At 36.9% G+C, this 27,177-nt stretch overlaps 4 protein-coding genes across 6 annotated transcripts in view; 2 read left to right on the top strand and 2 right to left on the bottom strand.

Annotated features, from left to right (window-relative positions):
• Nucleotides 1-16,284, bottom strand: part of sec23a (Sec23 homolog A, coat complex II component) — a 32,788-nt gene extending 16,504 nt beyond the window's left edge. Inside the window, exons 1-13 of one of the 3 annotated variants that reach the window (XM_079853975.1) lie at nucleotides 16,185-16,283; nucleotides 15,988-16,101; nucleotides 13,897-14,132; nucleotides 13,658-13,715; nucleotides 13,208-13,294; nucleotides 12,875-13,111; nucleotides 12,692-12,771; nucleotides 10,063-10,207; nucleotides 7,617-7,775; nucleotides 7,022-7,137; nucleotides 6,625-6,748; nucleotides 6,381-6,461; nucleotides 6,171-6,260 (exon numbers count right to left, since the gene is read on the bottom strand). In XM_079853975.1, the coding sequence (XP_079710101.1) occupies nucleotides 6,171-6,260; nucleotides 6,381-6,461; nucleotides 6,625-6,748; nucleotides 7,022-7,137; nucleotides 7,617-7,775; nucleotides 10,063-10,207; nucleotides 12,692-12,771; nucleotides 12,875-13,111; nucleotides 13,208-13,294; nucleotides 13,658-13,715; nucleotides 13,897-14,117 (1,398 nt within the window). In that variant the 5' untranslated portion in view covers nucleotides 14,118-14,132; nucleotides 15,988-16,101; nucleotides 16,185-16,283. Of the gene's footprint in view, nucleotides 1-6,170; nucleotides 6,261-6,380; nucleotides 6,462-6,624; nucleotides 6,749-7,021; nucleotides 7,138-7,616; nucleotides 7,776-10,062; nucleotides 10,208-12,691; nucleotides 12,772-12,874; nucleotides 13,112-13,207; nucleotides 13,295-13,657; nucleotides 13,716-13,896; nucleotides 14,133-15,987; nucleotides 16,102-16,184 lie in introns of all 3 variants that reach the window. The other 2 variants (XM_079853974.1, XM_079853976.1) reach the window with 2 other exon arrangements.
• On the top strand, nucleotides 1,294-5,433 carry LOC307148558 (adenosine receptor A3). Its single transcript, XM_079854167.1, has 3 exons — nucleotides 1,294-2,231; nucleotides 2,815-2,968; nucleotides 4,643-5,433. The coding sequence occupies exons 1-3, from the start codon at nucleotides 1,538-1,540 to the stop codon at nucleotides 4,833-4,835; spliced, it is 1,041 nt and encodes a 346-aa protein (XP_079710293.1). The 5' UTR covers nucleotides 1,294-1,537; the 3' UTR covers nucleotides 4,836-5,433.
• A 413-nt stretch (nucleotides 16,285-16,697) lies between the features above and the next one.
• Nucleotides 16,698-23,063, bottom strand: srp54 (signal recognition particle 54). Its single transcript, XM_079852704.1, has 17 exons — nucleotides 22,977-23,063; nucleotides 22,323-22,442; nucleotides 22,093-22,194; nucleotides 21,921-22,012; nucleotides 21,750-21,834; nucleotides 21,473-21,577; nucleotides 21,297-21,363; nucleotides 21,147-21,204; nucleotides 20,903-21,053; nucleotides 20,641-20,789; nucleotides 20,455-20,555; nucleotides 20,246-20,332; nucleotides 20,051-20,124; nucleotides 19,851-19,959; nucleotides 18,135-18,305; nucleotides 17,933-18,028; nucleotides 16,698-17,723 (listed from the first exon to the last, which is right to left on the bottom strand). The coding sequence occupies exons 3-17, from the start codon at nucleotides 22,168-22,170 to the stop codon at nucleotides 17,632-17,634; spliced, it is 1,515 nt and encodes a 504-aa protein (XP_079708830.1). The 5' UTR covers nucleotides 22,171-22,194; nucleotides 22,323-22,442; nucleotides 22,977-23,063; the 3' UTR covers nucleotides 16,698-17,631.
• Nucleotides 23,064-23,497: 434 nt separating this feature from the next.
• On the top strand, nucleotides 23,498-26,944 carry LOC307148256 (uncharacterized protein). The gene is made up of 8 exons (XM_079853656.1): nucleotides 23,498-23,676; nucleotides 24,259-24,380; nucleotides 24,504-24,642; nucleotides 24,731-24,852; nucleotides 25,118-25,228; nucleotides 25,320-25,426; nucleotides 25,828-25,927; nucleotides 26,061-26,944. The coding sequence occupies exons 1-8, from the start codon at nucleotides 23,580-23,582 to the stop codon at nucleotides 26,181-26,183; spliced, it is 921 nt and encodes a 306-aa protein (XP_079709782.1). The 5' UTR covers nucleotides 23,498-23,579; the 3' UTR covers nucleotides 26,184-26,944.
• Nucleotides 26,945-27,177: the final 233 nt, after the last annotated feature.

The raw sequence follows: 27,177 nt of genomic DNA, 5'->3' as shown, positions 1-27,177 counted from the left end.
GAAATTTATTTCTGAAGCTGAATTTTCTTCAGTCACATGATCCTTCAAAAATCATTCTAATATGATGATTTGCTGCTCAATTATTGGAGCTCAATTGTTAATGATTTTTATTATTATCAATGTTAAAAATGGTTTCTGATGCTTCATATTTTTGTGGAAATAGTGATACATTTTTTTTCAAGGATTCTTTTATTTATAGAAAGTAAAAAAAAAAGCATTTGAACATTGAATAGAAATCTTTTGTAACATTACAAACATGTTTACAGTCATTTTTTTATTAATTTAATGCACCAATTCTAAATATAAGTTTATCTTTTTTAAATCTTACTCACCCATAAACTTGTTTTGTAATACAGTTTCCACAAAAATATTAAGCAACGTTGATAATAATAATAAACGTTTCTTGAGCAGCAAATCATCAAATTGGAATGATTTCTGAAGGATCATGTGACACTGAAGACTGGAGTAATGATGCTGAAAATTCAGCTTTGCATCACAGGAATAAATTATATTTTAAAATATATTCAAATAGAAAAGGATGATTTCAAAGTGTAATAATATTTCACAATATTACTGTATTTCTGTGAGAATGAGACTTAAATTTTTTTTTAAAAATACTTTTTTTTAAGAGCGTAGATGTCTCAAACATTAAGCAAGGCTAGAAAGCGCAACCTGAAAAATCTCTCTGTAACACACCTTTCTCTAAAATATAAATATCCCATTAAAAGCTCCAGCATGCATCTCAATCACAGCTCTTAAATGCTCAACATGTCTATAAACTGACTGCAATCGTGAAATAATTATTACGTTTTAATATATCTATTTGACTAAACAATTACATCCAGGTAAGGTACTGCAAAGATAGCTTATGCTAAACCCCCCAAAAACTGTAATCTAAAAACTCTTCTAATCTAAAATGAAACGAGACATGTAGCAGGATATAACAGATATAACTGGAATAGAAGGCTTAAGCTCTGGGTAAAGGCACTGAAGCCTTAATTAATGATAACGGCTTAAATCGAATTAGGGTCATGCTTCTCGCCAATTATACTAAAAAAAAAAAAAAAACACGAGTATGAAATGGCTCAAAGTCGGCAACAGAAGATATTGAATCTCAAGCGTCATGTTTGCCGAGCAGTGCAGCTCCAGCCTCCCCATACGCCCTGTGTCCACAGAAACATGCTCTTTAAATGTTAGATGCTTTATTTACCTCGCTACATGTGATTGTAGCTGTTCACATAGTTTTGCCTCTCAAGGCAACGTGTTTGCCATTTTCAAACAGACTGAGGCAGGTACTGATAGTAAATACGGAGGAGGGCTTGACTAAACTCCCCAAAGAGATCAGTGCTTGGTGAAGTGATCGTCTACTCCTAAAGATCAGCATGAGGTACACTCCTCCCATACAGCAACACCTTCCCTGGTGGTTTGGCACTGATAACGTGACCTCCTCTTTCCACAGCTTCCATTGTGGTCTCTGTCTTCGAACGGGTGTTTTTGTTTTGACTGTACATGTCTGCATTTGAACACCCATGTAAACATGCAGTGGACTTCGGTGGTTTATGGATTGTTGATGATTGGTTCCAGCTTCTGCTCCATTTTGGGGAACTTGCTACTACTTTTGGTGGTGTCACTCAACCAGAACTTGCAAACGGACACCTGGGTTCTCACATTGAGCTTCAGCCTATGCGATCTGGCGTTGGGCGTCTCCACCATCCCTTTTGGTATCCATAACAGTCTTTTCCAAGTGAAGAGCTACCCCAGCAAGAGTGCCACCTGCAAGGGCAGCGCCTTTCTGTTTTTGTTGCTCCAGCTCGCCTCCATCCATTCCCTCACCTGGGCCACTGTCGACAAGTTCACAGAGATCTGCTTCGCCCTCAGCTACCCGGTGATCTTTACGTCGCACAGGGCCAAAATCATCCTCGCGATAGTGTGGGTCTACAGCATCCTCAACGCAGCTCTGCCACTTTTCGGTTTCGGCAGTTACGTCTACAGCGAGACAAAGTTCCTCTGCCTTCCCAGCTTCAAACCGTCCAGCATCGCCTTCAACATGCTCTTCATGGTGTTGGGAATAATCATTCCCATTGTACTGATGTGCTCCATGTATGGATATATAGTGCATATAGCTAGGAACCAAGTGCGAAGAGGGACGTTTGTTTGCAACGAAGACCACTGTTTCTATGTGCCAGCCAATAACTACTTCAAAAGCTCCATAGTAATGGTGACAACCATCGGTAAGCATAATTAAAAAAGGGGACATAAAGCAGTTTTATTGTATTTGATTTTGTCACCGTGTTTTGGAAGTTCATTAAGTGCTTATCTTTCTGACATCATTCTGTAATTGGTATTTATTTTCCCTGGGTATATAGAGATTTTTTTCCTGCTTAATGCAAACACAGAAAGGCTTCTGTTTAAATGTTTTAAATTAGTTTTGCAGACAAACATAAATTGTCTACGTATGAATTTCTATTAAAAACTAAAAGTTTAATTTATTTAATGGAAGAGTTGGACTGGAGAGGAAGGAAAAGCAACAAGTGCTTGAATGCAAAATAAATTGCTGTGGATTAATTGTGATTTAACTCAATGTCATTAATTTAATTAAAAATTTTAATCAATTTACAACCTAATTATTTAAAATGTTGCCCCCCCCCCCCGGCAAGGGTCCAAGTAGATTGTGGAGAAATTAATTAGCAAAATACATCACACATGCAACACAACCTCGAGAGGGAGCAATTCGATATTCTTCTCGAGCTAATGAAATGAGCTTGTCCAAAAAATCTTTAACCACATCATGTGATTTGTGTGTGTTGTTGACAGTGTGCCTTCTTGTTTGCTGGCTGCCATACATCGTTATCTGCTTCTATGAGACACTGACGGGAAAAGAGAGCCCACAGCCTGCCTCGGCTGTTGCCACATGGCTTGTCCTCTTCACTTCAGCTCTCAACCCATGGATCTACTCCATGACTCAAACGTAAGCAACTAAGTGTATCATTTTGTTGACTGTATATTATGTGGAATTAGGGTCCAAAGGCAGGTATGTTTCTTACAATGCGTATAGGGCTGGGCAGTATGACGATATATTCAGTGCGACGACAGACACACTTGTCAACCAGTGCAGATTTTGCAGTACCGTTTATACTGTAATGTACTGCTATATTCAGGGGTGCACATAACTTGTGCGCATGCGTGGAAAAAATATACGATGCGCAGCAGAAAACGTGGAGGGAAGCGCTTTTGAGTACCAACATTTTTGCCATTTTTGGGGACAGCGACACGTTTACTTACTGGAGTAGGATTTCTCTCCATCTCTGGTAAAATAGCAATCATGATCAATCAAGTGTTTTCATTAATTATTAGGGGTGCAACAGATCGCAGTTGATCCATGATTTGCACGGACCAGGCCCCACGGTTCATCACGTATGTGATTCACGGATTACCTGCTAAGTTTAACCATCATAGAGTGAAAGTTTATCATTTGGATGCGTTTTGTCTGGCCAATTTACACATTCAAATGATTTTCAACGAGAAAGAAGAGGTGAAAGAGAGAGATGCGCGTTTCAGACAGAGCTTGAACACCGAACTGATCCCTCTTTCGTGTTTACTTGCGCTTGAACGGACACATACGCAAAGTAATACCCGTCTCGGCAAGTATTTTCTCGGTTATGTCTTAAGTGAAACCGATTGTGTATCAGTATATTCGGTCCATGCATTCGGTCTTAAAGTAACAGCAGCCTAATATTCATGCTGCTGCTGCTGTTCTTTTGAACTTTCTATTTCAATTTTTTATATTTTTGACATTTATCTATGTCAAATAAAAAATGTATCACGATGTATCAACTGATTTCAGCATTGATAATAATAACAAATGTTTCTTGAGCAGCAAATCAGCATATTAGAATGATTTCTGAAGGATCATGTGACAGCTTTGCATCACAGGTTACATTTTAGAATATAATTTTTAAATATTTAAAATTGTAATACTTTAAAATATTACTGTTTTATTGTATGATTATGACCAAATTCATAAATATCTTACAGACCCGAAACTTCTGAACAGTAATCTAGCTTTCATTTGTAAAACATTTAATTCAGTGGACTATTCAATATTTATTTAAATATTAATATATAAACAATTTTATGGTTAATTTCAAAAGGAAACAACTATATTGTGATATTTACTACATCATTACGAATACTGCAAGTATAAGTCTTTGGTCATTCAGCCCACCGCTAAATGTCACAATAGATAGAAGACAGACAGGAAGATCCATAAAACAAATTCTCCCAGAAAATAAGCTCTCTATTTTGGGAAATGTAATCATGGATAGACATTACCTTTTTATTGTTGATTAAGACTTTTCTGGCTCTTTTAACTATCAGATGTGGCAGCTCATATTAATACCTGCCACATTCAATAATAATTCGTAAATAAAATGTGGCAGGAACTGAATGTGGAGCAGGATAGTAAAAGGAAAGTGGAGGTAAAAACCTGCTGATGAAAAACTCGATGGCCAATTCGGGCAACATTTAGAAAGAGAACTTGTATAGAGCTATGATTCATGGTACTGATTTGTGGTTGTTATTTAGATTCTAAGAGCATGAGAGTATGTGGGAGGTTTACCGTGACCTTGTTTGTATCTTTCAGGAGATACAGAGCCGCGTTGCGCAAAAGCCTGAATAAAATCCGACAGATGTTTGACTATCCTCGTAAAAACTCTCTCTCCCATTGCACAACCATACAGCCACGCCGCGAGAGCAACAGCTCTTTGCCAGCTCCCAATGTACCTCCGGCACTACAAACAAACAACCAACCCCAACAGGACCTCACTCTGGTTTGAGCACGACACTTCCTGACCTTTGCTGGATGGAATAGTGTAGAAATAATTATGACTTAAGGAAGCATCTACAGCATCGTTTCACCTCAGCAGAAGAGGACACTGGGTTGGCGGAGCTCACCAGAAGCAATTTATGATGTAAGCAGACTTCATGCAGACAGAAGGATTCTTGTGCGATAGTCTACAAGACTTTTGCATCACAAAGATGTATTGTGTTCTTTTGTGACTTGAGCAGAAACAGTGATTCACTTTTATTCTAAAGGAATGCTCAAAGGACAATGCAATGTGATTGTGAAAAAAGCTCTCTCTAAAATGTTCAACAGACACCTGAAACTGCCAATCAAAGTTCAATAGCTTTCAGAAACTTGAAAACTGCATTAATGACTGACTTCAATAGCAACTTGTATAATTTTGATGGCACAATCTGATCTTATGTATATCATTGGCTATGTAAATATAGTTCTCTTAATATATAAGCTCACACCAACCTCCAAACTGAATGCTCACATTACAGTTACTGTTAAATGTATGACGGCAAGCATTAAAGCCATGCATTATCCGTATATTTACAATATAAAAATAACAGAAGATGAGACTAACTTGTGCAAAATGATTCTCTGTAAAAATGTCATGTCATATTCCTCAATATATTTTGCTACATTTTGAATAATTTATGTGAATCCCTAAAAGCTATAAAAAGGTTCAAAACTACTGCAGTGAAGTAATGCTTTAAATTGAAATGCAGTAAAAAAGAAAAAACACACACAAAAAACATCCCATGTATGATGAAAGTTTGCCCTCTAGTGGACCACCTGCATATAAGGTGGAAATCTACAAGAACCTGAAAACGTGTCAGACTGCTGCGACAACAGTATCTGTGGCAGGTGATTTCACTAAGTACAACATGTTCCTGGATCAACATCTTTGTTGATCCTGGATCAACATTCCAAATCAACCAATCAGATTTGAGGGACAAGTTAAAAGTTCATGTCAAGTTTAGGCTTAAAACCAGAGTTAGGTGCTACATCAGTGTTATTCACCTGCCATTTCCCTCTTATTTTAGGGATTAAGTTAAGGGTAGGGTTAGGTTTAGGGGTAGGGACTGGGTTAGGACTACATTTTTAGTCAGGAATGTTGTTTCATGGTCAACAAAATATGTTGATCCAGGAACATATCTTACCTGACTCTGACTTATGATTTTTGCTTGTTTTTTTGCAAACTGAGAGACAATTATTTTTCTGTGATGGTTTTCCAAAACCATCTGTGGTAATGTTAACTTGTAAACATGCATATCAAGGGTTATTGTAAGCAGATCAAACAAAGTTTACTGGGATGTACCTGATTCACAACCTCAAAGTAGAATGCAAGAGTGGTATTTGGGTCCAGTCCACAAATTTTCCACTGACTTGTGCCACCAGTTCCTATTTCCTACAAGCAGAGGTCAAAATGAATGTCAATATGTTCTCTGCATTGCCAGAGATAAAGCTGAACCCAAGAGAAAACACTGTATAGAGAGTCTATTTGATTTAAAATAGATGAGCTACTTACGTTTTCTGACACACAGGGACCTTTGGCGTTCAGGGAGACACACGGGCCGATTGCCCCAGAAATCTTTATCTCTCTTGAAGTCTGAAATAATAGTGTAATAATATTAAAAGGAAAGCCACATGTAGCACAATTAAATAATAAAGTAATTAAAATAGCCAAGACAAGCCAATTAGACCAACTTTTTTTTTTAATTGTAAAAAAAGAAAAGAAAAAAAGAATAGAATAGAAAAGAAAAGCAAGCCACCTTAATCTCCAGAGTCCCTGCAAGTGCCATCTTAAAGGCACCCTGGACATCTTTAGTGAAAACTCTTTGGAAAGTTTGCTTGAACAGAGATGTATTGAAAGAGTCCGCCATGACCATATAACCCCTGCATTTACAGAAAAGCAGAAAGGTGCATTGTATGTATTTGGATTGTTTTCAAGAATACAAGTATACAGTCAGTACAACGACATAATGGCGAAGGATGAGAGTTTCACAAATTCGCTCATACTTAAAATCTTGGGGATGGGAATATGTCTAGATTTGTTTTCTTGACTCTCAACATGTTTTAATATACCAACGTCAACTCAAATCTCCAAGCATACTCTATCAGTATGCTGAAACCATTTAAAAAGAAAATTGAAAACTTTGAGTTACTTACCCAGTATAGTTGGTGCAGCACTTCATTTCCAGTAATCCTGTCTGATCCAGAGCGCATGCATAAATATCAACGATGTGTCCATTGGCGGCGGCACGGTTGGCCAAGGCTTCATAGTGCTACAAGGGAAAAATACCATTTTAAATGTGTGCACAAACTTCAAACTGTTTAGGCTACAAGAAGGCTTTCCCAAATTAGTGGAGCATGGCATTCTCTATGAAAGCAAGAACTTGGGTCAAAACGTCTACCTTACAATGTACAGTAAGTGTGTACCAAATGCATAAATGTAAACTCAAATCAAGTAAGAATTATGAGCATCAGTTTTTTAGACCAGCTAATTGCCAGTTTTCACACATATCATATGTAAGAAAAAATATGCAGGTTTTTCCAACTCTCTGATATTACTGTGTTCTGCTCTGAAATGTCAAATAGATTGTAAACCTTCCAATGCACCTTTGTGATATCACATTTTTAAAACCCATCAGTCAACAGTACAGCCACTTGAAGATACTTCACCTTCATGAAAGCACTGGTACCACCAGTATGTGGGTACTTCTACCAAGCCAATAAAACAAACAACAAATACGGGAAAACTCACTTTAGTGGCTTTCTTCATGAACTTGGCATTGTCTTTCTCGATGTCGTGCCAGGATCTAATAGGTGTTTTCAGTTCATCTCCTACCACCATGCCTGGACCCTGAGTGGAGGGTCCACCGATGAAAGCCATGATGCGAGCGCCAGTGTTAGGGTAAGTGCACTACAAGAGGGAAGTAAATGGAGGGAAACAACAAACAAGCACAAAACTAGAGTAAGACGACCGATTCAGTGTTTGGACAGAATGGACACTAATGAATTTATGCCTTATCATCTTAAAAACCTTTTGAGATAAAGGCTTAATGCAAATATAAATATAATACAAATATTAAAGCTGCAAGCAGCATTTATCGGGGTTCAAGCAGTTAAAGCCTTTAAGCACAAAAGCATCAAAAGTTATTAAGTTTTATTTAGCAAGCATGCAACCACTGACATAATAGATGAAAAATACCATTTACAGCCAAGGGAATAGTTCGCAAAAGTAGGTTTTGGACAAAATGCGACATAGCAGAAAATTTATCCTGCCTAAATCAAATTTGGAGCCATCCCTCCACCTTGAGCCAGGGATCACAGTGGTGTAATGCACTTGAGTCTAGGTCAAACGGCCTAAGAGTTATGAGCGGTTTTGTACTTTTGGTTGCTGTAGCGCCACCTATGGGCCAATTGGGGTCATACTCTGATAGGTTGTCCCCAAATTGAGGCCTACCATCTGGCCAGGTTTCACGTCTCTAGGCCTTACGGTTTGGCCAGCACGATGCGTTTTACGAATCCTAACAATTACAATAGGGTTTCAGCATTTCATGCTTGAACCCCTAATAAGAATGGAAGCTTTTTGCCATTTATAGCGCCACCTATGGTCCGATCTGCATGAAACTCGGCATGCTTCTTCACCATGTTATGACACACATGCTCATCAATTTTGGTGAATTTCTGAGTTTTCATTTGGGATTTATAGGCTTTTTAGTGCATTTTGCCACGCCCCTTTTCTAAATGACCCTGTTACAGCCACCCAAAGGCAAAAGTTCAACTTTTTTTCGATAATTATTGATCTAGAGAGTCCAGAGAATTGTCCTAGACTGGTCTGGTTCCGATCGGGCGAAAAACCAGGGAATAGTTCGCAAAAGTAGGTTTTGGACAAAATGCGACATAGCAAAAAAAAATTCCCGCCTAAATCAAAATTTGGAGATAGTAATTTTGTCCGCCTTGAGCCAGGGATCACAGTGGTGTAATACACTTGAGTCTAGGACAAACGGTCTAAGAGTTATGGGCGATTTTGTACTTTTGGTCGCTGCAGCGCCACCTATGGGCCAATCGGGGTCATACTCTGATAGGTTGTCCCCAAATTGAGGCCTACCATCTGGCCAGGTTTCACGTCTCTAGGCCTTACGGTTTGGCCTGCACGATGCGTTTTACGAATCCTTACAATTACAATAGGGTTTCAGCATTTCATGCTTGAACCCCTAATAAGTTGTGCATACATGAAGCTTTTAGAAAACTACATTTTCATTACAAAATATGCATTTCTGAGCAGAATAGTGCCCTTCATGATGTTGAGCTTGAAGAAGCTGTACGACAATTCCCATACTTCTGTTTGTGTTATTTAAAAAAATTGTATTCCTTTATTATTAGTCCAAAGTAGAGCTGCACAATTAAGGAAAAATTGAGAATCACTATTTTTTGGTTTAAAACCAGAGATCACGATTCTCCCACTATTCTGATTAGACAACAAAACAAAATAACATTTCATTTACAAGAGGTTCTGACAAAATGTGAATCGCTGCAGTGTATTTGAAAAACATTCGGTTTGAGTGAATGATTCATTGACTCAAATTTCCATTACTGGATGGATAAGTGTTTTTGAACAAATCTCTTTAATGAATGATTTAATAAATACTTTTTTTAACAGTCATTTGTCGCCACCTACTGTGTAATGATGTAACTGATACAATATTTATTTGAAGTGTCGAGTTACTTTCAAAAGGTTATTTACTCCATTTTGATCACTACCATAGACATTAGTGTTTATATCTGAACTATAAAATGTATGCCTTTACTTTTGTGATAATTTGAATTATTGAAAATAATGATACTGTGTGTTTGAAAAGACTGGTTGTGAAGTGGTTTTATACTTATACATGACAACTGCTTTCTCTTTCACCATGCAGACTTGAATGCTCCACTGTGATCATATTGGTCAAAGGTTTAATAGACATAGTTGAATAATTTTTATTTAGGAATAAAAAAATAGTGTGGGTATTTGAATCGATACTGCTATCTTTTACCGATTTATCAAGCAGCTCTAGTCAAAAGTGTGGAAAATAGTAATAATAAAGAATGAGAAGGTGTGTCCAAACCAGTAATGTAAACTTATAATTTTGTAACTGCAGCTGGTAGCAAAGCTGCCAGCACTGCAAACCATTAAAGATAATAACATAAATCCTGACAGTCACCTCTAACAGACCGACAGCAATGGAAAGGGCCACTCCAAGTGATCTCAGTGGTCGTTTGCCTTGAGTGACGGGCCAGGGGTCTCTCTGCAGCTCTCCCAGCAAATCTGTCAGATTCATATCTATCTTCTGTACTGGCTGAAGAAACCTGAGCACATATAAAATCAGTGACCACCACATTCCAACACAAGCCCAAAGATATATTAAAAGGGAGCATGACATGGATTTTTTTATTATTATTATTTTAATATGTTCCTTCAGGTTCACTTATAATAGTTTGCAAAAAAATATATATATATGGAAAAACTATTATTTTCAACCTTCATTCTGCCCCTTTGTCTGAAATGATCCTTTAACAATGGACGGCTCCTTTACGGCTTGTCAGTAAACAGCCACTGTTATGATTGGCTAACGTCATTGCATAGGAAACAGTATCAACAGTACCCACTCTCTATTGCATGCAAGTGTTTTGAAAACATAACCCATATTAAACATTATCATTTACAGACAAAACATTATGAAATCATTTACTTGCGGTTTGTGATGCAGCTGCTGTCAGATCCAATACAGTTGGGCTGCTTAATTTTTCAACAAAAATTTCTTTACATTACACTTTACCATTACACTGTGCCTCGTTTACAAAACAAAATGGTCCGAACAAACTTATAACCAGGGGTGCACATAACTTTTTTGGTCTGGTTCTCAAGGGAGCACCTGGAGATGCTGCTTGGTACTCACACTTTACGCGGCACACTTATCCTACAAGCTGTCGTCATCACAAATTAAATAAGTAGTGCTTTATGTTTTTCAGGTAAATCTAACTGTATTCAGGTACAGACATTGAATAATCAAATCTAAAATAAGACTACTGTATAGTCTTCACTGTATAAATTAAATATAATTAATGTAATTAATACAATTTATCTGTGTTAAAGCTAATGATTTTCTCTTTCTCTTTTGTTGTTTGATTAACATTGGTGGCACCAAACGACTGTTGGTATATTAGGCTGCTATCATTTTAAGACAAATGCACAGATTCAATGACAAGCATCTTGTTTTCTTTCTCAATTGATTACAGCACATAATCGACCGTGTTTATGAGGATACTTGCTAAGACAGGCATTATGACTTCATTTTGAGTGCAGTTTCTGTTCAAGCTCAAAAGAAGAGAAAGGGGCCTGTATTCGGAATTGTGAACTCGTTCACATGCTGTCTGCGTGGCTCTGTGTGCGCGCGAGTTACAGTCTTGTTCTTGCGCTTGATGTTTAAACTGACAGGACTTAAAAACACATGCAAACGATAAACTTTCACTCTGTGATGAGTAAGCTTTGCAATTAATCCGCGAATCACATGCGTTCCGAACCAGAACCGATCAACTAAGATCCCTATAAGTGCATGACATCTCACATCCTGCGATGTGACTATTTTCCAGATATGAACATTGCGATATCGATAATAAAACGTTGTATCGTGCTACCCTAATCATGACTGCTATCTTACCAGAGATGGAGAAAAATCCTACTCCAGTAAGTAAACGTGTCCGTGTCTTCAAAATGTTGGTACTCAAAAGCGCTTCCCTCCACGTTTTCTGGTGTGCATCGTTCAATTTTACCACGCATGCACACCATGTGCACCCCTGCATATAACCCTCTGATGTGATCCAGGACGCCACTAAAATAAACCATCCATTTGTTTCTGATGCTGGGATCCTTCTAAAGTCTGTGCAGAGATGCAAATGAGCTGTTTAAACTGGACGCGTCAAAGGGAACCTTCTTTCATTCTTCCATTTTGTTGTCGACAGACTCAAGCACATGGAGTGTGTCAGAAACTGAATGCGCATCTGTATGCTGTATCCAGTGTAGACATTGTCTGATTATAATGGGTTCTATTTGCTTTTGACGCGATGTGACACTCACATGAATGCCAGTGGGCAGGACCTATGGTGCGATGATGTAAAACTATTCGATGATGTCTTGCTCTTGAAGCGGTGATATGTAAACGTATTCACCCGAGTGACGTCACAGATCCCGCAATATCAAAACGAAACGTTTTTGGAGCTTGATTAAATAAATGCTTTGTTTATAATGAGGAGGACGTTTTAAAGGGATACTCCACTTTTTTTCGAAATAGGCTTTTTGGAAACTTTTCATTTTCCGTCGGTCTTAGTACACGATGTAACTACAGAAGAGTCAAGATTAAAATAGGAAAAATATCGAAACTCTTTGGTCATTTTTTTGAGAGAGATGCTAATGGTCTTGTCCGATTCAATGATCTATGCTGAGCTATGCTAAAAGTGGTACCGCCAGACCCGGAGATCGGCTGAATGGATTCGAAAACGGTAAAACTCAACTGTTTAACTCTGGGGGAGTTGTAAATTGAGCCTTTTTCCAAAAAAAGTGGAGTATCCCTTTAAGCTATGAAACTTGCAGGATGTTTTAATGGTATAAAGACCTCTCATATTTCAATAGATCAAGGCAAAATTTGATTTCTCATGTCATGACCCCTTTAAATATATAGAAGAAAACAGAGTCTGCCCTGTGAACAGTTATCAAGGTTCTTGCGAGCTTCAATTTGATTATGCAAAGTAATTATTCAGCTATATAGCTTGAAGAGGCAGTTGAATTTAGCACACCTGTTTGAAGAAGGAACCTGAGGCTGTTGTGGACCTCGGCCTGCCTGCGGTGCAGCTGCTTTAGTCAAGCCAAGCATCTCCTGTACATGAAATGAAAATATTGCATATTAAGAGACACTTGTGCCGACTAGTTCAGTCAAACACTTGTATCTTAAATTAGTTTCTCATGCATGAAATCTTCACCTGGAGCTGTTTAGCACTGAGGTCTTTGGTTCCCCTGAAGACGTAGCTCTTAGAGATGCCTTCACAGCCCAGCTCGTGAACTTGGACCATGCGTCCAAACGTGATGAGGCCCACCAGAGCAGTGGGAGGCAGCAGACTGAGGGACATCTGAAGAGACTCCTTCAGCGCCTGCAGATCATCGTCTTCCATACATGTGTCCACCACATACAGGAAGTTCAGAGGCATCTGCACACCACGCTACAGAAAAGAAACAGAGTCAGTAGCTATTCATGATTCCACGTCTAGTGTCCAGTATTTCTATGGCAATGAAAGGTAATTAATTAAAGGTGATACCTGGACAACATATTCAATAGTGGAGAACTGTGGGAGAAGCTCAGCCGGTTGGTTGACCTCTGATATTCCAGCGTAAGTTGGAGGGAACTATGACATGATATTGTTTAAGCCAATGATTAAAGGACAATGCACTTTTCCAGGGCTTCAACAACATGATAAAATCAATAATGAAAATAATCAACAACAAATTTGATTATTGATTAGTCATGTAATTGCACAGAGCCTTTGGTACATACATTTACATAAATACATTCACTATGTTTGTTTACACTGCATTCAAATTGCATATTTTAAGGACAACATTGGGCAGGATGTGGAATAACAATTTTGTAATTAATGGATGCATTTATTATTATTATTATAAATAATAAATAATTTTAGATTTTTTTCATCGATTACTTGACTGTGTGAGTGTCAGCCCTACTCTTTTTAAAACTGCAATGACTTTACCTGATTTCTCTGATAACAGAAGTTGCACGCCCAGAGTTTTGCTCTGTAATCCACTTGACTGATTGTGCAAACAATGGAAAAAGAAAAAAAACAGAAGCATAATAATATTAGAGCATCGCATATAATGTATCCAGCTTTCATAATAAATGTGTTTATTTGGAAATTACTGCAATGGATAAGTAGAAGATCCTCCATCTGTGAACTCATTATGCTGTCTGCTCTGACTTAACAAGACTTACCACAGAGGATTGAGCACAGCTCGGCACGTGGCCCGGCTGCACAGCACCGGCTCGTACTGAATCGGGGGAAGATCCGGACGCTCTTTCAGCGGGGTGAACAGGGAGGCCACGGGAACCACCATACGCGTGGCTTCCAGACGACTGGACGGCCAAACGTTCCAACTGAAACGGACGCCATCGCGGTCCTCGTTCTGCTGGATGAACTCCTGGAAGGTCGCCATAGCACCCTCTGGAATCTACAAGTTATACACACTCTTTACAGATGGAGCACTACTGATTTCCATGTAATGGCATCTTAATTGAGGAACAACTATAAGATCAAGCAGTGAAACAGTCACTACAGAAATTTACCCAGTGATGTATTCAAATAAGACTTCTAAGGCAATCTGATCTGTGTGTATATTACAGAGACAGGCCAGCCCAGTCTGATTCATCATTACTCTTTGGACATAGGGCAAACTATAACGTCTCATCACACATCATTAAAAGCTGGAATGAGATAAGAGATAGAAGCTCTGTTCAGAAAGCACCTATGACGACAAATGCCATCTAGGTAGGCATCTCACTAGGGTTTGAGTAACAGCCTATATCTTTGTCTGACCGTGACTTTGATGCACAGAATGCTGCCTACTAGGTGGTTTTCAAACTTTTGGAAAAAAAGCCAAGGTCAACAACATATGGAACCCTTTGTGAGAAACCCCTGTCCTAAAATATAAAGGTAGCTACGTATATATTAAGATAGAATTTCAGTATATACTGGGCAAAAGTTTGAAACATTACTTTTTTAAATGTTTTTGAAAGAAGTCTCTTATGCTCATCAAGCCTGCATTTATTTGATCAAAAATACAGTAATATTGTGAAACATTATTACAATTTCAAATAATGATTTTCTATTATAACTTAAGTTTAAACTATTTTTTTTCCTGTGATGCAAAGCTGAATTTTCAGCATCATTACTCCAGTCCTCAGTGTCACATGATCCTTCAGAAATCATTCTGATAAGCTGATTTGGTACTCAGTTATCATCAAACAGATGTGTTGCTTAGGCTAATACCTTTTGGAACCTGTGATGAAAAGTTAAAAATAACAGCATTTATTCAAAATAGAATTATTTTCTATCAATATAAATCTTTACTATAACTTTTTATCAATTTAACAATTTAAAATAAATCACTGACCCCAACCGTTTGAGTTGTAGAGTATATTGTTACAAAAAGATTTCTATTTTAAATAAATGCTGTTCTCTCTAAACTTTTTATTCATCAAAGAATCCTGAAAAAAAAGTTTCCAACATTGACAATAAATCATATTAGAATGATTTCTGAAGGATCATGTGACACTGAAGACTGGAGTAATGATGCTGAAAATTTAGCTTTGCATGAATAAATTACATTTTTAAATATATTCAAACATTGCACAGTATTACTGTTTTTCTGTATTTGTAATCAAATATGCAGCCTTGGTGAGCATAAGAAACTTCTTTCAAAAACATAAAAAATAGTAATGTTTCCAAACTTTTGAACGTGTGTGTGTGTGTTAATGTAAAGTTTTCTTAACACTGGCCCCAAACCAGTGTTTGAAACCCCTTCACAGACCAAGCCCTGACTACTGAGCACCCAAAAAAAGAAAAAGAAAAAAGCCACATGTGCAGCTGAGAAGAACAGACCAATGAGAGAGAACATTCGACACAGCCAAGTGTGCAAATTAAAACACTTTTGGGGAAATAATGGGATACAAGATAAATCAACAATGCAACAGTCTGCACAGTTTTCAAATCAGTGACTATGCTAACATTATAAGGCTAATAGCAAATGTAGGATTATTTCTTTCTCTCAAGGAAAGACATAAAGCTATGGCTATATAATCAGCTATACAGACACATCCAACTTTGTTGAATAAGTTTAGTTTATTTTAGTTTAGTTTACTTGAACTGGGTGATCCACTGGGGGCATGAGCCCACCCTCCAAAATTAGCAACAGAAAGCTAGTTCGGTAGCTTAGGACATACCACTCATCTTACACCAACAAGAAAACAACCTGAGTGCTACAACTACTTCATAAAGACATGTTCAAACATTTCAGTTAGCATCACCTTGTGAATGCCTGCCTGCTTGTTGATGTAGATACGATGCTTCCAGTCAACACTGACTTCAAGCTAAATGCCCTTTAAACCCTCGATTTCTTGAGCTACAGTCCATCTAACGCTCTACAATCGTAAACATTGATCGAATCATTAACGTAATTTAAATGTTCATCTAGTTGTAAAGGGAAAGTTGTGTTATAACATACCTGAAGCCTTGATTGTGTGTTTCCTCGGAGACTCTCAGTCAGTGACAGACAGCGGCGCGCTCACGGGCGCAAGCGAGCTCCCGAGCTGATGACGTATCAACTCAACATGGAGTCGGTGCCACGTCAAGAGTCCGAGACTCATTTCATGATGCATTTCAAGAGTTGAATTGCACATTTTATCTTTGAGAAACTGCATAATATTCAAGATAATTATGCAATAAATATTTTTTACTTAAATTACTAATTTAATTAAAATATTATATTTGTATCTATGAATTAGTAAAGTATTAATAGTGACGTATTTTATCAGATTTTAAACACTCATGTTATGATAACCATTATTTTCATGCAATAACATTGTATTCTTGATTTTGTAATTCTTCGATATGAAAATATCTTATAGACATTATATTAGAAGCAAATCAGTTTCCCCACATGGAATTAATTGGATCAATAAATGTATTAAATTGTAATTAATACAATTTAAGTATTAAAGCAATAAACTATCTTTTTACAAACAAATATTTTATGTATGTTTCATGATGCATCATTATCTTTAATTGCAGTTTCCTTGATTTTTGCATTAAAAGCAATACAAAACTTAAAATGTGAACAATTTACATTCACTGCAAGAATTTACAATTTAAAAGCATTTTTGTAATTTACTTTTTTTAAGCAATTAAAATCAAACAAAAATTTGACCAACTAATCTCTGTGCAAATTTATCCAGCTGTTCCTTCATCTGGATTTCAAATGTACATAAACAGTGAAAGTACTATGGTCAGTATGTTAAAAAAAACACAAGTTAAATATTTGATGACATTTCAGCATAATCAAAGAGGATAATAAGACAACTGCTGTTAAAATGTTGCCATATAAATTTTATTATAACGTTATGGACAAAAATATTGCCACATACTCTTCTGCAACTACTGTATTCATCTCTGATACAAAGCCAAAGCTTTTCTATGGCAAACCAAGAAATCAGAAATAGTCAATTATACAATAAACCATGATTTCTACTCATGAATATATTATGCTATGAAGATGGTCATAGCAATTACTGTAAAATCATATAACCTTTGCGGCTTTACCTGTAATCCAGCTTAGAGATAGTAAAAGTCAGTTGTCATTTTTGTTGACAACTTTTGTGAAGCACTCAGATGCCTGTGTGTATATTTGCCAAGATGAACACTCTCTGACGTCACAAGACATTTTAAACAATCCCTGGACTTGATCTCAGGAAGCAACATTTCTTCTAACAGTCCCCATTTTTCTGCTCCAGAAAGACTGGGCTTTACATTTAAATGAGTCTTTGTTAAATGTTTTACACCTTTTAAAGAATTAAATTATATGTGGCAAGACACAGAAATCAAACCATCTTCATCTGCCCAGGTTTTGTATGCTAAAACCATCATTTGCATCCTCTGTTTGCAGGATCAGAGGTTCACATGTTGTTAAATCCCATCATGCCTTTCATGTTGCCAGCAGCTCCCTGCTGAAACTGCCTCATCATGGACTGCAGTCCAGCCATGCCACCTTGCAAATAAACAAAGACAGTTGTCTTTCAGTAAAGCTTTTACAACCATAATCGATATTCAAAAATCCTTACATATCTCCTGATGACATGATATTGAAAAGTGCATTTTAAGTAGGTTCTTGCATGCAACATCTTGCCCATCTATAGTAGAGGTAAGTCAATGGTCAAGCAACAACTAAAGCATGTTATGGTTTAAGGAAGCTCATACCCATGTGATGAAGCACTCTGGGATCCATCATTTTAGCCATCTGCTGGTTCAGTTTCGCCATCTGTGACGGGTTGACGTTCTTGGACATGTCCCCTCCTTCAAAACAATGATACAATGAGTCACTGATTTTAAATGCCTAAAATGTTTTTTTGAATGTATCATGTTTGGCTGGTTTACAAGCATTGGATACAAATCACTCAACCTTTAAACAAGCCTTTGATGCCTCCCATTTTCTTGACCATCTGCGCAAACTTTGTGTACTGGGTGAGCAACTCTTGTACATCCCTGGTAGCCACTCCAGATCCCCGGGCCACTCGCTGGATGCGGTTAGGCTGTTTACTGAAGAGCTTGGCGCCATCCTTGTTGTCGAGTTCTGAGTTGGAAAAAGCACAATATGTTAACTGAACCGGTCAAGTTCAGAACTATGCCTAAAATTTTCCAATAGAGTGCTGCAGACGTAACGTCAAAAACCAAAAGACTAATTCGCCAGCAGTTCCCTCAAGATTTTTCTATGGTTTTTATAATGTTTTTTTTTTTCAATATATGGAATAAAATAAGGTCTGTGGTAAACAACTTGATACTTGGACGTTTTGTTCTACAACGCAAATTACACACACATCTAAAACACGAATTTTGAAGCTGTAATGTTTATTTAAAAGAATAGTTACTTAATTTTAATTCTATCATTTACTCACCCTCAAGATGTTTCAAACCTGTATGAATTTTACTTCTGCTGAACACAAAATCATATTTTGAAGAATGTCAAGTCAATGGGGTCCATCAACTGTCTGGCAGAGGTGTAAAGTCCAGGGGTCAGAAAGTAAAAGTCCTGCCATATGTTTATTCCACCCATGAACTCTGAAAAACTGTGCTAATTAGCAAATCCAGGTGATTGGAAAAAAATACTGAGGAGGACTTTTACTTTCTGAACCTGGACTTTACACCTCTGCTGTCTGGTTACCGAAATTCTTCAAAATATCTTTCTTTTGTTTAGCAGAAAAAAGAAATTCAGGTTTGGAAAAACTTGAGTGTGAGTAAATGACAGAATTTTCATTTTTGAGTGAACAATTCCTTTTAAAAACATGTTTCTGATAAGTAACTAGATAAGAACATTTGGGGTGTGAGTGTGTGCAGTTTACGTTGTAGAACAAAACATCTAAAGCCCAAAGTATGCTTCGTTTTTTTTACGTGTACGCTATTAAAGTTGTAACTTATGCATACAGTCAAAGAAAGACATAGCTGATTTTGTGCGTGAACACTGGCAGTCGACACAAGAGCTCTGGTAATTTCATCTTGGTCCTGTGACTGCGCTATTTTTTTCCAGACGTTATATGACCAATAAAAATTAGGGCTGTCAAATGATTAATCGCGATTAATCGCATCCAAAATAAAAGTTTGTGTTTACATAATATATGTGTGTGTGTAATATGGAGTATAATTATTTTCTATATATAAATACACACACATGCATATATATTTAAGAAAAATGTGTTATTTATATATAAAATATTTATATATAATATAAATTATATATAATATAAATATATATACACAGTATATACATGCAAATATTTCTTAAATATATACATGCATGTGTGTGTATTTATATATAGAAAATAATTATACACCGTACACACACATATATTCTGTAAACACAAACTTTTATTTTGGATGCGATTAATCGCGATTAATCGTTTGACAGCCCTAATAAAAATATCTTCTTATTCTTTTAAACTAAAGTTGAAGCTCTCTCATAACCCCCTTACAAAAGTGCTCGTCAATGAGGACGTTTGTTGTTGTTGCAGAATTAATCTTCCGGGGTTTGATGTCACACTTGAAGCACTCTATTTAGGCTAGTCAATGCTTTATTTACATATAAGTTATAAGTCCGTATTAAAAGAATTTAAAAAGCACATACCCTGGTCATTCATGCTATCCATTATTGTCATGAGTTTCTTTAGTCGGGCCATAGACTCCTGTTCATTTCCTTTGCTCATGAAATCTGTTCCAAAGCCTGGGATCATGCCCTAAAACAAAAAGAAAAACAGAAATTGTGAGAAAAGAACTACTCTGTGGGTAAACATAATTAGACATCCTTTCAGTTAAGGTTGGCGTTACCATGATCTGACCAAAAGGTCCCATTTTCATGATGTTCTGAAACTGTTCATACATGTCCCTGAGTGTAAACTGACCTAAGAGAGAGAAATGTCACATCTGTTAGTGAAAAAGAAAAACACTGGAAAATATCTTATTGTCCAAAAAATGGCATTGAAAACACAAAAATACACATTCTTATAGAAATGTTATAGTTACCATGTTTGAGCTTGTCAATTAGCTCCTCGTTGTCATCAAGCTTTAGTTCGTTCACTTTGTCAATCAGTCCCTCAATATCTCCCATTCCTAGAGGAAAAATAAGAATTGCAACATAAATAGCACAGTTCCAACGACAATAAGATGTTTGTGCGTTTAAATCTTTTATCTGAAGGTTTTGACAGAAGCTCAGTAGTATTTTAAAACCTTACCGAGCAGTTTGCTTATGAAGGGCTGAGTCTTGAAAGGCTCGAAGTCGTCAATGTGCTCGCCTGTGCCGATAAATATGATGGGACTCTTTGTGGCCGCCACACTGTAAACATAAATTGTCTGTCAACTCTTTCATTTATTTACTTTATTAAAGTGCTGAAAGTACAAAGCATAAAGTGTGTACTTACGCACTGAGTGCACCACCACCCTTGGCATGGCCGTCCAGTTTGGTGACAATAACAGAAGCCACATCTACCTTGTCTTTGAAGGCCTTAGCCTGAGCCTCACAAGCCTGACCAATGGAGGCATCCATCACATACACTATGTTGTCAGGTTGCTGTGGGAACAGACAGTAACAGCCACAAAACATCAAGCTTTATTATTATATAATTCATATTTTTCTATCTTTATTGCTTTATTTGATCAAAACAGAGGACGTCTTTCTCTTACCACAGCATTTGACACCTGAAGCATTTCCTCAAAAAGTGAGTCTTCCTGTTTATGTCTACCACTAGTGTCCACAATGATTATTTCAAAGTTTTCTGTCTTGAATTTTTCCACACCCTCTGCAGCTATGATCACTGGATCCATTTCTGTGTAACTATTAAGTCAAACCAACATGAATCAATGATTAGGTTTGGTGAACAAATGCAACTGTAACAGGAAATAATACAGGAAATAACGCTTTTATTACCTCCCATAAAAGGGTATTCTGGCTTTTGTTGCATTTTGCTTGAGTTGGTCGAAGGCACCTTTAAAAACAAAAAAAACAATTTGACTTTTTTCCCCTTAAGTACAGAAAGTATTAGTGTGCAAACACATGTAAAGACAGAGTGGACTTTACCTGCTCTGAATGTGTCGGCGCATATCAAACATGTTTTCCATCCTTTTCTTTGGAAGTAGTATGCCAACTAATAGAAAGGAAAAAGAGATTCTTGCTTGTGTGATTAGCTGTATAAAAAGAGATGTATAATCTAAAATGTCTGTAAAAATCTGGGCAAATACCCAAGAACTGCTCACCTTTGAACATGTTGTGGTTTTCCCACTGCCCTGCAGACCCACAAACATGATAACGTTGTTCTTTCCCTTTGTGGGAGTCCAGGCTTTGACTCCAGGATCCACCAGCTGCAATTAAAAGCACTCAGTATTCATCTTATAGAATACATTCCGATCATCTAGCGGTCAATTCAATTTGGTTTAATATTATTTCTCTCCTCCATTAAAAAAAATAGAGATCTCCTGAGCAGGAGATCAGAGTCTCCTTGAACAGAGACAAAAAAAGGAAACAATTACTTACCTTGACAAGTTCCTTGAAAACAGCATGCTGGATCATTCTTCTCTTGTTCAGCCCAGAGGCCATCTCCTCCAGATCAATGGCTGCCCTGAAATCATAGAGTGGTTATAGAAAGAACAGGCATTCTGTAATAGGGAATTTACCATTAAAAAGACAAAAACTCTTGTTACATACTTGACATTTTCTCTAAGCTGCTTTACCAACTTGATATTCACATCAGCCTCCAGCAGGGCAGCACAGACTTCCTTGAGCATAGCATTTAATACCTAAGGAAAATTGTAAACAAGTTAGCATTTTATGATGGACACAATACACTTAATCCCAAAATGCATTATGTTCACTGTACCTCCTCGTTGATAATGGTGGCATTGCTCAGAGACCTCAAAGCTGAGGTTATTTTCCTCCCAAGATCAGCTAAAACCATTTTTGCGGTTAAAGAGCTGCCAACCTGCAACAAATAAAAGAGAAAGAGATGTAGGCTAGCAGATGACCAGCTTCCAGTCACGAAGCCATTGAGTAGGACTTGAGTGATGACATACATTACAATTGTGATTGATCTAATGTACATTTCCTTACTTGTTATGAGAATGAGACTTTCCAATGTGATGGGGTTTCCCCCAAAACAACCCTCCTGTCACTGCTCACTCTGGACCTGGAGACTTCAGTGGAACCAGCACAATGATGTTTTCAACCTCTCTAGGCAAACACAAATCAGAAAATGCCAAACACAAATGGATGAGCTGTTATGTTATTATCAGCTTTGCACTGTACGATTTGGATAAGTGTAGATCATTTTAAGCCATGTATCGGGACTACATTTGACTACAACAAATGTTGGCTCGCACATGAGTATTTAAACTATTATGAAATCATTATATTATACATTTGAATGTTTGTTATTACCAGCTATGGACTCTACGATTTGGATGAATCTGGCATATTTAAGCCATGTATCGAAACTACATCAAAACACAAATGTTGGCACACACGAGTCTTTAAACTGTTATGAAATCATCATAGTTTTATATTATATATTTGAATGTCTGTTAAGACTGACTTAAGCTCTATGCTAAAAAGAGGCCAAGAGAGCCGCTGTAACCCGCACAGCCGTTGTTGATTTACTTAAATACAGGAATTAATTCATGTTTAAGTCAACCCCATGTCAGTTTAAAACGTTCGACGTCCGAAATATTAAGATATAGAGATATGTTTCGATTAAACATGACTTACCTAAACTCGCAGCAGCTGTTTTTCGCCGAGTGGAAAAGCGACTACAAACGTCATCTAACCCCCAACTTCCCGTGACGTGAGTTTACTTCCGTGTAAAACAAAAGTTCGCCTTTTTTATTTTAAAATATTTTTTTATTATTATTTATAGTTTAGATTCGTTTTAATTCACTTAACTTGCGTGTAATATTTTTATATCTCTGTGTATATAAATTATAATATAAATTTATTCCATTATTGTTTCTTTTTAAAATATCCTTTATATTAGAGATGTTGGTCATGAGGCAAAATTATGGAAGCTTGTGTTAAGGTGGCACAGCAGTAGATACATTTGATTCCAACGTAAAAAAAAAAAAAATTGGTACAAATGTTTACCTTTAAGAGTCATTCAAATCTAATTAAGTCGATTTAAATTACAAATGGAATTATCACCTGGAATATTTTATAATATCAGGTTGATGTTCACAAAAATGTAAAGTTCTACCTTAAACAAGACTCTTCCCACTGATTCTACCGCAGGCTCATACGTGTTGCTCAGTAGTAGTAGCCTATGCAGGGCAACCTAGATTGTGATTGGCGTAAAATAAGTATCAAGAGCTTGAATCGATGAATTTTAACGAAGCAAAGAATGAAATTCTGCAGGTGTTTTCAAAGACGGAGAGGCAACATCTTCCAAAACTCCTAGAATGGTTGAAAACATCTGGTAAAATCAGGAACTTTTGTTATTGTCTTGTTAGCTGAAGATTAGATTATGTGCAAGATGTAAGCATGTGTTCTTATTAGACTTAATGCAAAAACAACTTAAGGGCAAATCATTGTTTTTTCATGGACTGGTCAATTTTTCATGGACTGGTCAATAACTTGTCTTCGTTCATGCCAGTGGAAAGAAAACATCCAACATACACATTTAAGTGTTTATTTTACTACACTTTATTTATTTGCCTTTGTAATTACAATGCATAGGCCTGTCTTTCAATAACAATATCTTTAATGGGCTTTTTTATATAACATTTATTCCTAAATGTCAACAAAATTAAGTTTTGATCCTGGCTTTATGTAATGTTCACATATCTGTTCTGGAAATTTGTGCAAATTAGTGCATATTTAATGCCCCATTTGCATATTTAGACATACTATTGCTTACTTACATTAACAATTTTGCAATGGTTAATGTAACTTAAGTATACTAAGTATACAGTATATTAAGAATATAGTGTTATCTGTTTGTTAAAATGTTTACCCTAATATTAATCTGTCTATAACAGTTTTTCTTCGACATTTTTAGGTGATCTGGATGATTTCCTGGTGGATAACCAAAGTGTTATTCTTCAAAGTATTGCAGAGGACCTAAGGACTTGCCTTCCACTGGAGGCTATGGCTCCCTCAGAGACCATGGCTATTCAGAAGGTTTGTGTATTCACAAACCTTGAATAATTTTGTGAAATTATTCAATTTGTGAATAATAAAATTCACTCTGGGATTCACAACTACATTTCATTGTTAGATCCTAAAGCACACTTTAACTTTTAGACTCAACAGAAACCTCATCCCACTGTGCATGTAGATGCATTCTTATATGATGAGGAAACTGTAGATTCATTGTGTGAAGAGGGAAAAATGAGTCGCAACTACTGCCTCAACTGTGGATCGCACAGAACAGCACCGTTGGGTAAGTGTTTGCATGGATACTTAGCTGTGTACATAAACTCGTGCAATAAAAAGCAACATCATAATATGCAATTAATAATTTTTCAAAGAGTTCATCTCGCATTCATTCTCGATCCCGGAGCTCCAGTTCCTATTCCGCAACGTTCTTCCAGACCTCACAGGAAAACTGGTGGTGGATGTGGGATCTAGATTAGGAGCTGTGCTATTTGGGGTAAAGTGCTGATGATGTTTGTTTAAGCACACTTAAACTCATTATCAATTGTGAAAGAAGTGATGTTTATAGTATACTGAAACAGTAGCAGTCGCCCTGGGGCAACCAGGGGTTAAGTGCCTTTCCCTACTGGGTTTAAACCTGCAACATTTTACGTACCAGCCCAGATCTGTATCCCCTAGGCAACACCAGCTTTTATCTTTCTTTTTAAAACATGGTCCGACTCTGATGATCCATTATTGCTTCTGATTTTTTCTCTTTTCAGGGCTACCTTTACAGTGCAGCATCTCAGCTTATGGGGGTTGAAATAAGTTCAGAGTTTGTCAAGCTTCAAACTATGGCTGTACAGAAATATGGCTTCAGTGACAGAATTCAGGTAATTGATCATATTTTCATTTTTTTTTTTGTATGATCATTGTTTTGTCCGGATAGTATGTTTATAGAGATGTTCAATGTGCCCTACATAGGTGATTCATGCAGATATCCGCTCTCAGGCTGCCTTAGTGCAAAATACAGACGTTTTGATCATGAACAACGTTTTTGAATTCTTCTTGGAACCAAGTGATCAAATGCAGTAAGTGTCAAACCATGATTGTACTTAAGAACATGCAGAGATCTTATTGAAATAATGCATAAATAAATGTTTTTTTTATATAATAAACAAATTATATATTGTGCGTGCATAATTATTATGCAAGTCGATAGAAATACTATATATTATGCAATACTATAGAAATTGCATGTGTGAGCATTGGACTAGATATGCCTGTTAACAATTATAAATCACTTACAAATGATGATATACAAAATGAATAGTAGTTATTAAGATTTATGTGGTTTGGAATTGGTAAAATGTACTTAGACAAAAAAATATAATCAGAGTATTGACTTTTTATGTATAGTATTGAATAATTAGTATAGTAATTGTGTCTTAAATAAGGTTTACATTAAAATTACACATTTTTTCTTTTTCAGAGCTTGGCTGTTTATTAATAAAAATTTCCGAAAGAAAGGTGCACTGTTAGTAACTGTACCCGGCATTCAAGAAGCTCTTACTCTACTTCAGGATGCTGTTGTAAGAAGTTTTGCTCTGTCTCTGATATTACTGTATTTGTCTCCTAATCGTGTTTGACAGTATAATTCAATACATCAAGATTCAATCAAGATTTGATGAAACAATTCTAAGTTGTTGTTTTTTTCTTTCCCAGTTCCTAGAGAAATTAGCACTCAGCCAATGGATAGAGGAAGTACAACTTGATTACACTGTTTATCTAAAATATGACACTGATCCAGATTCTCTCAAGCAAATCCATCTTTATACAGTACTTTGACCCTTAAGCCGAACTCACGCCGTAGCTACGTCGTAGGCTGTGTGTACCCTTCGGCGTACCCTGATGTGCACCTCTCCAAAAATGTAACAACGCGTCAATTCTACGCGGACGCAAGCGCTGTGATTGGTCTGCTAGAATTGCACGTCAACGCGGACAACGACGCAGAAGTATAAATGAAAACCAACGCGTTGCCTACAGCGTAGAGGCTACAGCGTAGAGGCTACAGCGTAGAGGCTCCGGCGAAGGTCCGACGCAGAAGTATAAATCAGCCTTTAGGAGAGAAAGCTCTGGACTCTTCTGATGCACTGGAACAATGAATACAATTAGCCTGAGTGAGGTCTTTAACAGGATATATTTAATTTATCATACAACATCCTGTTTTAGGTGAACTTTAATTTGTCAACTTTTTAAAGTTATACTTCAAACTGTCTGTTTATGTAACTAGCCATACATGTCAGATAATCTATGTCATGTTATGTTGGCACTGCTGCATTTTAAAGAAGTCCTTATTGAGCGATAATAGATATGTATTCCTTTATGTGGCCTCTTCCTTGGTTTGGTTTTGTTCTAATGCATTTCTGTGTTACACTCTTTCTGTTGAAAAAAGGAAGTAGGGGATGTTTTTTTCTTTTCGCTAGCAGAATTGTGTGTGTGTGTGTGTATATATATATATATACAGTACTGTGCAAAAGTCTTAGGCATGTTAATATCACCCCCCCCCCCCCCCCCCCCCCAAATAAAAAAATGGTTTTAAGTCAGTTATTTATATCTTTTGCTGTAGTGTGTCAGTAGGAAATATCAGTTTACATTTCCAAACATTCTTTTTGCCATTAATTGTAATAATCCAGTGAGATTTCTGTATGCACAAGGAGTCTGACAGCAGCCGGTATGATCTGATCTCACCATCATCGAGTCTGTCTGTGATTACATGAAGAAACAGAAAAAACTGAGACAAACTAAATCCAGAAGAACTTCGGGAACGTCTCCAAGATGT

Source organism: Squalius cephalus (genome assembly GCF_949319135.1).
Source record: "Squalius cephalus genome assembly, chromosome: 20".
Taxonomy (NCBI): Eukaryota; Metazoa; Chordata; class Actinopteri; order Cypriniformes; family Leuciscidae; genus Squalius; species Squalius cephalus.
Note: the sequence above shows the minus strand (reverse complement) of the source record. Positions and strands in the feature narration are given on the sequence as shown.